The 10,101-nt window shown below is 41.6% G+C and overlaps 1 protein-coding gene across 1 annotated transcript; it reads right to left on the bottom strand.

The window, feature by feature from the left end:
• On the bottom strand, nt 1–9,685 carry map2k2a (mitogen-activated protein kinase kinase 2a). The gene is made up of 11 exons (XM_047587438.1): nt 8,807–9,685; nt 8,449–8,659; nt 7,025–7,171; nt 6,756–6,833; nt 6,379–6,430; nt 3,518–3,642; nt 2,764–2,977; nt 2,613–2,677; nt 2,466–2,527; nt 1,888–1,933; nt 1–1,778 (listed from the first exon to the last, which is right to left on the bottom strand). Exons 1-11 carry the CDS (start codon nt 8,893–8,895, stop codon nt 1,668–1,670), a joined length of 1,200 nt encoding a protein of 399 aa, XP_047443394.1. The 5' UTR covers nt 8,896–9,685; the 3' UTR covers nt 1–1,667.
• Nucleotides 9,686–10,101: the final 416 nt, after the last annotated feature.

Raw genomic sequence — 10,101 nt, 5'->3', positions numbered from 1 at the left:
TACATTCACAAATAATTTTATTTTAATCTTTTTATACATTATAACCATATCCAACACATTTTTTTTATATTATAATAAAATGACTCTTTTCCTTGCCATTTACATAAATCAAAAATTTGTATATTAAGACTGGAAAATAGTACTCCTGTAATTTTTGTATATAGCTTTGTACACATACAAGTGACAATGCATCCATTTTGCTCTTAACGAATGCACATTTTTGGGGTGGGGGATTAAGAAAGGGCAGCCATAAGTAGAGAGAATACAAGTGCTCTAGCAAGACGGCAGGCTAGCAAGTAACACCACCACCATGTGAACAACACTGACCTGGGTTAAAATGACCCTTTCCACTACATGAGAGGTCTGAAGTGCCACTTGAAATTGGGTTGTTAACAAAATTAACTGGGTTAAATCATATCTTCAGTCTTTTTCAAATGCAAGGCTCTAGGCTGATTTTGTCCAGAGAAAGCTTGGAGCGCCACATGTAGCAGTAAAAATAACCAAATACACTTCAGGGGAAAGTACGGACCAACAACAAAGAGAGAAAAAAAAAAAAAAAACAAACAAACAAACAAACCCCAACTCAATCAGCGTGATTGAAATTTCATAACGACATTGCAGAGATTCAGGCTTTTGATAAAAAACACCAGCTAATCATCCCCATCATGGATTGGGAAATAAAATACACATACACTATTAGAACAATACTAAACCATGCTATCATCCAATGAATACAATTTGATCGTTTTTTTTTTGTTTTGTTTTGTGTTTTTTTAGTTTTTTTTCCTCAGTGTCAGTAGAGGCATTCTGGCATGTATCAGGCCTCCACAGTATATGCCTCTCATGTGAGACATACAGTGAGGGATGCGAATCAAAATGTTGAGGAAACAATGACAACACAGTGTGTAGATCACTGAAAAATTATAACATTCAAAGTACACTGATATCCTACTCGTAAATGTGCATCCAAAAAAAAAAAACCATTGAGTGACTTCAGTAGTCATGAGACCCATCTTTGGATTATGACACACTGTTTAGAACATAACCTTAAGAGTGATGGTCGACTTAAAAAAAAAAAAACGTAAATGCCTCTTAACTCACAAATGTCTTGCATTGTAAAAAAAAAAAAAAAAAAGCTATCTGCAAATAATATTTTGGAGTGAATGACTTTAACCGTTTGTGTTTAAATCAAAACAATTCGATCTGCCTTCTATAATAAAACCAATTTAGAGGTTGCAAGTAGGTAATGTTTGGATTCCCATGTAATTTTCAGCCCGACAAATCTTCACAGTGGGTTTCTTATTAAAATACAGTCCCACAAGCCATTAACTGTCGCCATAAAAAAATATTAATACAGAATATTCAACAATAGAAAAGAAGTTTGTCAATGCAAATTCAGCTGACACACTGGCAGCCCTTCAGTGCTTTACGTCCTCTGTAGCAGTGTTGAGAAGTGAGCTGCTCTTGACACTGTCATGGTGAAGCTGTGGTGTTACAGTACAATGACTCAATGGGCCCTGCTGCTGGTGAAGAAAAATAAATGAAGGGGAAAGCCAAAACTGTTTTACCCGAGAGCAAGATGAGAAAGTTGCCAATATGAGTGATGGCTTGTGTATGTACAGTGTATGCAGAGAGACCCAGAGACGTCAGGGCAGCACGGGGTCGGATCACTCAGCGCCACGGGTGGGAGTACTGGGCTGGTTGAGGCCCATGGTTTTGCACAACCATCCGGCAAAGTCCACTTCTTCCACCTCTGATCGCTTGATGAATGTGTGACTCTGTAGAAAAACAAGAGAAAACCCTGTCTGAACTTGTAGCATTATCGTCACATAAAGCCAAATGGTTGTCAAACTGTCAGACCAATAATTATGAGGTGCGTGTACCCACCATGAGCATCTTCAGATCGGCCCTCTCAGCTGGGTTTTTAATCAAGCTGCAGACACAAAGACACCGAAAAGGTTCAAGAAAAATCTCTGCTGCTCTCACTGAAATTCCCTTAACACTACGGGCTCTCTCACACCTAAAGAGCTAAAGAGTGTTTTGGTAAAAAAAAAAAAATAAAAAATTCAGTTTGACCACAACTACAGGTGTGAATACTGGTCCAGACCGAGTCGAACCTTGGAAGACGAAATGATGGTGTCTCAGTCCTGATCAAACTTAACAATCGTTCTGTTCCAGTATGCAAATATTTTTGTGATGTTCAGATCAATAACAGGAAATTACAGCAGACTATCATCAGAAGAAAAACAAGCAGCAGGTTATCAAGTGAACTATTGCTCAATGACTAACCTTATTCACATTCTATTTTTGAATATATATATATATATATATGTGTATATGTATATATAAAAACTGAATACAACATGACATCCATCCTTTTCTCCTGTTAGTGGCCGTTGTGAAATGTTATAATTAGAGTACGATTTCTCAGAACTGAAAATAAAAATACAACTTCCGTTTCTCACCATTTTGTCACAAAGTCCTGAAAGTCATTGGTGAAAACCCCAAGCGGCAGTTTAGGGGGAGGCTGAAGAGGAAGCAGAGTAAGGTCATGAGCACAACAATCTAAGGTGTGTGTAATTAATTACGTGCAAATTAGTTACTTCTCACACCTCATTCACAATGTAGTCCAAAAGTTCAAAGATGGCCATTGCAGGCCTACTGTCCATCCCATGTCCTGTGGAAAGGTTGCACGATGAGCACAATTAAAATTTCTCCGCACACAAATGTATACATACCCATCTGTCGGTTTGTGTTTCCTACCGCTCACAGGCCTGCCAGGTGGTCTAGGCCTCTGCAGGTTAGTGTGAGGCTCTCCCTCGGCTCCGTCCATTATAGCCCGTCCGAAGATGGCCTCCAGCTCTTTGGCGTCTGGTGGGGGGATGGGGTAGCGGCCAATCGCCAGCTCCACCAAGGACAGACCCATGCTCCACACGTCAGATTGAACGGAGTAGTGAGTGCCCTGCAGTCTCTCCGGCTGTTGAGAAACGCACAACTACGTCACAGAGCCAAGATGCCAGGCAGGAGAGTGAGGTTTGGGCAGGGACCGCACAGGAAGTGGAGGAGAGGAGTGGGAAAGGGGGTTGTCACGGCAAGAATAGATGGGGTGTGTTTGGGATAAGAAGACAGATAAGGATTTGGCAAATGAAGAGCGGCTTTCCACCGGTTTAGGCCGTCCGAGGGCGGGCTCGAATGCGCCTCTACGCGGGTGGAGCTTCGCGGGTCAAGAAAGGGAGCAGGACAGGACACACATGCAGCTTCTGGCACCCACCAGGTGTCTATGAGTGAGGGGAAAAAAGGACGAGAGAGCGCGAGCACAGTTGCCTCCTTCACTGCCAAAGAGCCCTTTCCTGGGCACAGCCCTCGGTTCTTGGCAGGGGATTGAGGGAGGGCCAGAGAAAGGGAAGGCGGAGGGCGGGACAAGCGAACACGAGCCATGTGAGAAAAGTAGAGAAGGAAAGTGGGGATAGGGCCAGAGGAAAAGAGGTGGGGGCGCAGGCGTGCGGAGCTGACTCACCGACATGTAGGAGCGCGTTCCAACAAAGGAGTTGGCCATGGAATCTATGAGCTGGCCGCTCACACCGAAATCACACAGCTTGATCTCCCCACGAGAGTTGACCAGGATGTTGGAGGGTTTGACGTCTGTACGGCAGAGGGGACGCGGACAAACAAACAAATGTTAATCATATTCACAAACAGACTCGCGCTGTATCTTATCTTTTGTTTAACACCTTACTGCTGATAACATGGAATGATGGATTTGAGTTGAATGTCGTATTGTTTGTTTTCTGATAGAGTTCGATATGTAATGGATTTTAAATATCACCATCACCATGAGGCCTCGTTCAAATATTTAGCTGCTCCACATTCTGACGGCACAAACAGAACTAAATTTACAGTAAAATGCAAAACATTTTAGGCGTATGACGTAAAACAATAATGTTTTCAGGAAAGTGCAGCAGACAGAAAACACCTAAATCAAATCAGGCCACTCACTGCCTTTAAAAAAACAGCAATTCTTTTGGAGTTGTTCCCACTTTTCTGTGGATGTGAGCTGTCTCAGTGTCTTCTGTCTCCTCGTGTAATCTCAGACCGACTCCATGTTGAGACCAGGGTTATGCGGAGGCCATACAATATTTCGTAGGACTTCTTGTCTTTTTTGTCTGATCTTTCTGACTCTGACAGTTTGGGACTGTTGTCATGCAACCAAATAAGTTGGGGGCCAATGAGATGACTCCCAGATCACACTTTGTAGGAATCTAAACATCTCAAGTGCCAAAAATGTTTGCACAGTATATGTACATGTAGGGATATGCACTATGTAGGCCTGTTAACATATTCATGCATGTATGTCTGTGCCCACCAAATGTATAAGACTTTTTTCTGGTGGACAGCAAAGACCTCTCATACATGAAAATCGTCAATGCAACGTATAATACTAGCCTAGAGTTTAGAGACTAGAGTCTATAACAAGGGCTGCGGGTGGCATGCACAGCACCCACCAGCGTTTGCTTAGCCCCTGTTATAAACAAGCCAATTCATCACTGGGAAAACATCCTGCAAAATAATGGTGTAAGACCGAGCCCTGCAATCTGTCCTTTGTGGTGTGTGACCCCCTCCCACCAACCAAGGACATGTGAGGAACGACTGAGAAAGAGACGGCATGAAAGAGCGGGAGAAAGATGGAGGGAGACACAGAGGGAGGGGTCAGCAGGGCGCGGCTGCTCTATAATCACATCTGAGAGGCTGTAATTACTGCCTGAGCTCACAGACAACTCCATCCTAGAGTACCACCGACCCTGTAGCACCGTGGAACTTCGCTGCCCCGTGCATGTCTGACCGCCCCCCCTACACCAGTACTTTACACAACAGCACACACCCATGACTCCCCGCTAGTGTGCTGTGAGAAAGTGGCCTGCATTAACCATTGTTATGCTGCGACTTATGAGCTCGTTTCAACACAAAGATAATGGTCTTCTTTGGTTCATGCAACAAATTTCAGTGATGAGTAACTTGTGACTAAAAAATAGCTCGTCCTGTGTTTGGCATGATAACGCTCTTAGAATGTCGACACAGTGCTTATGGAAGAAAGTCAGTTAATAAAAATTTTTAATGGAAATGTATGAGGACACATTTCAAGTAGTTACACTCATTAAAAAAAAAAAGTTCATACATTGGCACTAACCGGACCAAAATGTTTGCCTAGTTTCAGAGTTGTAATAATAAGTGTGGAAAAGGTATAATCCTGCATCACTTTTTTTTGTGAATGTCTTCTGTTTGCTACTACTGGCACGCTCAATTCACTGTGTTCCAACATTAATACTGAAATCGCATTTGGATGGAAATCAAACATTTAGGCGCAACAAATGTCCAAATAAATGTCTATTCTGATGTATGTTGAGGTTGAAAATGCCAAAAAACATAACAAATAGATCTGTTTGAGGTTTTACTTCTTCACAGTGGACAAAATCAAGACCATGGAGATGAATTATTTAAAGAGAGCTGTTCAAAACTCGAAGGAAACAAATCCAGACGTAACGAGAACTAGCTTAACTTTATAGGCACTAGTTGACAAAGTTAGGTTGAAAGTCATCTGTTGAAAATTAGACAAATTAGTATAAAGTTGGGATAGCATCGTAATCCCTCCCCCCTCTAAAAACAAACTAAAAACAGATGCCAGGAATGTTGCATTTGAATGCATTCGTTTTTGCTAGTGTACCTAATGAACCTAGTAGTCCTACTACCAGGGTCAACATGATCATGAAATATTTTTGTGAAACATACATGTTATTCTACGGTATTTAATGGCTGATTTTCATTGGGTATGTGTGTGTGTGTGTGTGTGTGTGTGTTAGTCTGTATCTGTATATCGTCACCATATCAAAAGTGCATCAAGATTAAATGATGTAACAACAACCCCCCAATCAAGCAGCATTAAGCCATAGTGGAAGAAGGCCATACAAGTAGACGGATTTTAAATTACCAGTCAAACCTCAAATGGTGGAAGAAAGTAGGAAACTTGTGGTAGAAATGTAACATTTCTGCTGCTTTCTTCCAGTTGTTTCCCTACTGGTGAATGGAAGGGATTTGAACTATTACGCAAAATGATTGCGGTGAGTTTAAGTCACTGCAATCAAGCGATGATGTAACAGTTGTGAAAGGCCTACCAACTACGGCGTGTATATGTAAGAGAAATATGCATCTCAACTTAATGTCTACATGCAACACAGTGACACAACCATAACCAAATAATAATAATAACAATTCCATTAGCAACTGACTCCTTAAAAAAAAAAAAATAAACTATTTCAGCGATTGGAAAGTTGCAGGAGTATGTGGAGCACAAGGTAATTTACTGAGACTAGAGAATGCCATTACCTCTGTGCATGATCTGGTGCTTCTCCCGCAGATAGGCTAATCCCCTCAACACCTGTAAACAAGAGTGTGAAAAACTGAAAACAAGCACACGGAGAGTGAAATCTAAGACATGATACCATACATATTTCAATTTGATTCAGGAGTTGAGTAACAGGCTCTATCGTTAGTGACTGATGTATGACTGTAAAACATGCAGATAGTTAGCCAACACCGCAAGAGGCGCACACCCGAGCATGCAAAAACATGTACAGTAACTTTGGAAACAATCTTCGTAATTTTAAACATCGTTCTTGATTAAATTTTCCAGGACCACAAACATATCTGATGAATATAGACATTTTCCCCAATAAAAAACAAACAAAAAAACCAATACATACAGCTATGCTAACTTTTCCCAGGATTTCTTCTGGGATTCTTCTGGCTTCTTTAAGAACCTGGTCCAACGACCCCCCATCCTACAAAAAAATAGAAATAACAGGGAAGAAATAAATAAATAAACATATTGACATAAACCTGTAAGAAGAAAATATGCTGTACATAATGTAGATGTCACAAAGGCATAATCATTTTTCCCCGTTTTTGGCAGGAAAGTAAGGGGACCATATCAAATCTTTGCTCATGGGATCTAAGAGTCTTCGTCTCTCACCATATGCTCCATACAAATGCTGATCTCTCCATCGCTGTAAAAGGCCCCGTAGAAACCCACAATGTACGGGGAGTTACATTCGTGCAGCACCTGCAGCTCTCTGATAATCTGGTTTCTGATGGCAGGCTTGATTTCCAGGTGGATCAACTGAGGAGGGAAAAGAAAGAAAGAAACCATAAAATGATGCTGTGAAAAATACACATGCAACAGATGCAGATGCATGATGCAACAACAATTGTTCACTGACCTCCTAATATTTTACGGAAGCAAATTAAACTAACATTGAACTAACATTTTGTGTTGAATTGACAACCTCAGAAGTGAATCACCATAAAAACAGAATGTTTCAGCACATTTAGAAATGGACAAGTTCGTAATTTTCCAAGTTGCTTCCCATAAGTCGCAGAACTTTTGGTGGAAATTCAGTTGGCACATTAACACACATGACTTCCCTGGCTACAAGCTCAAGCTTGTTTGAGTTGCTGAAGAAATTACATTTTCAAGTGGTGAGTGTACAATGGTAAAGAAGGAGAGTTTTGAATACAGAACATCAATAAAGGAAATTTTAAAAATCTGTACTTTAGAGGCATTTACTCACACATATGACAAGGATTAGAAATGTTAGTACGGTTCTCACCGCATGCTCATGTGCAGTCATACCCAAAACCATTTTTGCTACAACATGCTGCACCGTCACTCACAAAATCTGGGGTTACAATATGTAATGTTAACTGTGCAGGTAGGCAGCAGCAGTAGTAGTTGGTGGCAATAGTGAACTTCCAAGGTGGTTGGCCAACCCGAGGTGCAGGTTAGCTGTCTGTATGGACATTTTAATCATTCCATCTCAGCCTAGCCTAATTCAGGTGCAGCTTGAAGTGCAACAAGACGTGCCAACCCATTGAAAGAGCACGCAAAGCATACCAGACGCATGCATTATAATGCCACAGTGTTTAATTGTGCATATTGTGACAGAGTACGTAACAATTTGTCTGACAAAAACTGTAAATGGAAAGTCCCTTAGATCCCCTTTGGCTTTCAATCTTGATTATTCATTTTATAATAGTTATGATTACAAACTCAGAAAACTAGTAACATGCCACAGTCGGGACACTTTCCTAAAAAGCACAGCATTGCATGAGATTATATCACTCTGGTCTTGCACAACAGGTTATAACAAATATCCCTGCTTACAGGGCTTTTAAATTATCATTTACAGTAAAATGAACAGCACTTATACATTTTCCTGCACTTGTGACGGTTCCTGATGTCTTCTAGTGAAAGGAATGTTCTCCATTACTCAGACAGACGCGCAGACACGTGTTAAAATCTAAACAATTCAAATTCCTAAAACCACACTGTATTTTGACACAGGTCACTTCAAACTTTCCAATTGCCCAGCACAATAAGCAAATTTCAATTCTCACCTTTCGAGCCATGACCAAGCCCGAGGGCTTGTGGCGGACCTTATTGACCACTCCTCCGTTTCCAGCACCCAGCTCACATATGGGGTCAAAGTCTTCATCCTTCAGCTCCCCAACCTGGGCTTTCTGGGTGAGAAAGGCTTCCAGCCGCTTCCTCTGCTGTTCGTCCAAGTCCAACTCACCAAGTTTCTTCTGTAAGGCTTCAAGGTTGGCTCTGTGAGGAGGGGAAAGTTGCTTCAACAGTTTAATAAACAGATATTTCATCTGAACTCTCCTGAAATGCTTAAAGTGCATAAAGTCACCTATGCAGTTAGCGTGAATTGTAGCTATAAAAAAAAGAAATCACTGTGGTTATACTTACTCAGATGCAGCATCAATGGTGTTGGAGGTGGCCTGTCCTTCCCCAATAGGCGTAATGGTCAGGGGAACTGGTCTTCTTTTTGGAGCCATAGCAATAACTAACCTAAACGAACTTATCAAATGAAGCACTAACCTGCAGTGAGCTCGACAGCTTCTCGTATAACCCTTTTTTTTCTACTTCGAAAGTCAGTCTGAAAAAGCAACAGGATCAGCTCTAGGTGGCTAGTAACTTGGCTAGCTAACGTTAGCAAAGTTAGTACACTTTGTGTGGCATGTCAGTTAGCTCAGTTTAATAAGATGTATCATGCCGATGCGCCCTTTAAAAGTCAGATAGTTGTCCCTGTGCTTCTTTTGGAGTTAACGCATTTCTATTATTCGGCCTCTTCTGGGTAATCTACCTGCTGCTACTAGCCATTAGCCACCTAGCTGCTACTAGCTAGCACTAGCTCCTGGTAAATTCGTGCCGTGTGCCTCGTAGCCGTAACGTGCAGCCTCGGCTCACGGCTTTCACGAGACAGCAGGACTTATCTGCAAAGACACCGGGACACAGATTCGGCTAGTTCCCCGCAGCTGGACGGCGAACAAGAAATCCCTCCGAGCTCGGAGTGTGCAGCTCTGTAGCGGTGGAGAGAGGTTGCTGCTGGTGCTTTGATACAGGAAGCAGCAGCTGCCTAGTGCCTACAGCATCAGACCTCTTTGACACCCACAGGGAGGAGAGCCCTTCCTAAATAGCGCGAGATTGCCTCACAAACTGACATGAGATATGTTAAAATATAAATACATGATAATAATAATCTCATGGGAGGTGTACGACATCTACAGCTTCTAATTACACCTCAAGTATGTTGCTTTTAATGAGGCAAGCACAGTGTAACCATATGTTATCCGCCCTCTGCAGCTTTCTTATGTGCTTAATGCCAGTTGGCAAACACACAGCAAAGTACACTACCGCCACCTACTGGCGACATCTGAAATCTGATTTAAAATATATATATATTTCTTTGCAATTAATTATTTAAAATTGTGGTATATCGGTATCAAAACAAACCCCGTGTATTGCCTTTTAACTGATGATTGCATTGCTTTATGAACTGTGCACCATACACCATTTTGGATAAAGGGTAACTATCAAACTACTGAAAATGTTAATGGCCCTAAGCACAGTAGTAAATCCACCAAGAATTGGCTCAAAAAGAAGAAATGATTCTGTTGAACGTTTGGATATAAATGAAATGGTGTGAGGGGCTCTTAAAACAGACAGTAAACACAGTAAGACCCTTAAGCATCAAAGCTGAT

This window comes from Mugil cephalus, chromosome 6, assembly GCF_022458985.1.
Source record: "Mugil cephalus isolate CIBA_MC_2020 chromosome 6, CIBA_Mcephalus_1.1, whole genome shotgun sequence".
Lineage (NCBI taxonomy): Eukaryota > Metazoa > Chordata > Actinopteri > Mugiliformes > Mugilidae > Mugil > Mugil cephalus.
This window is presented reverse-complemented; position numbering and strand designations above follow the sequence as displayed.

Coding starts and splice junctions, on each gene's coding strand:
- map2k2a (XM_047587438.1), bottom strand. CDS start 8,895: ATGGCTCCAAAAAGAAGACCAGTTCCCCTGACCATTACGCCTATTGGG. Junction 6,834..7,024: donor GCATTTGTATGGAGCATATG/GTGAGAGACGAA, acceptor ATTTTTTTGTAG/GATGGGGGGTCGTTGGACCA. Junction 2,528..2,612: donor TGGACTACATTGTGAATGAG/GTGTGAGAAGTA, acceptor CTTCCTCTTCAG/CCTCCCCCTAAACTGCCGCT.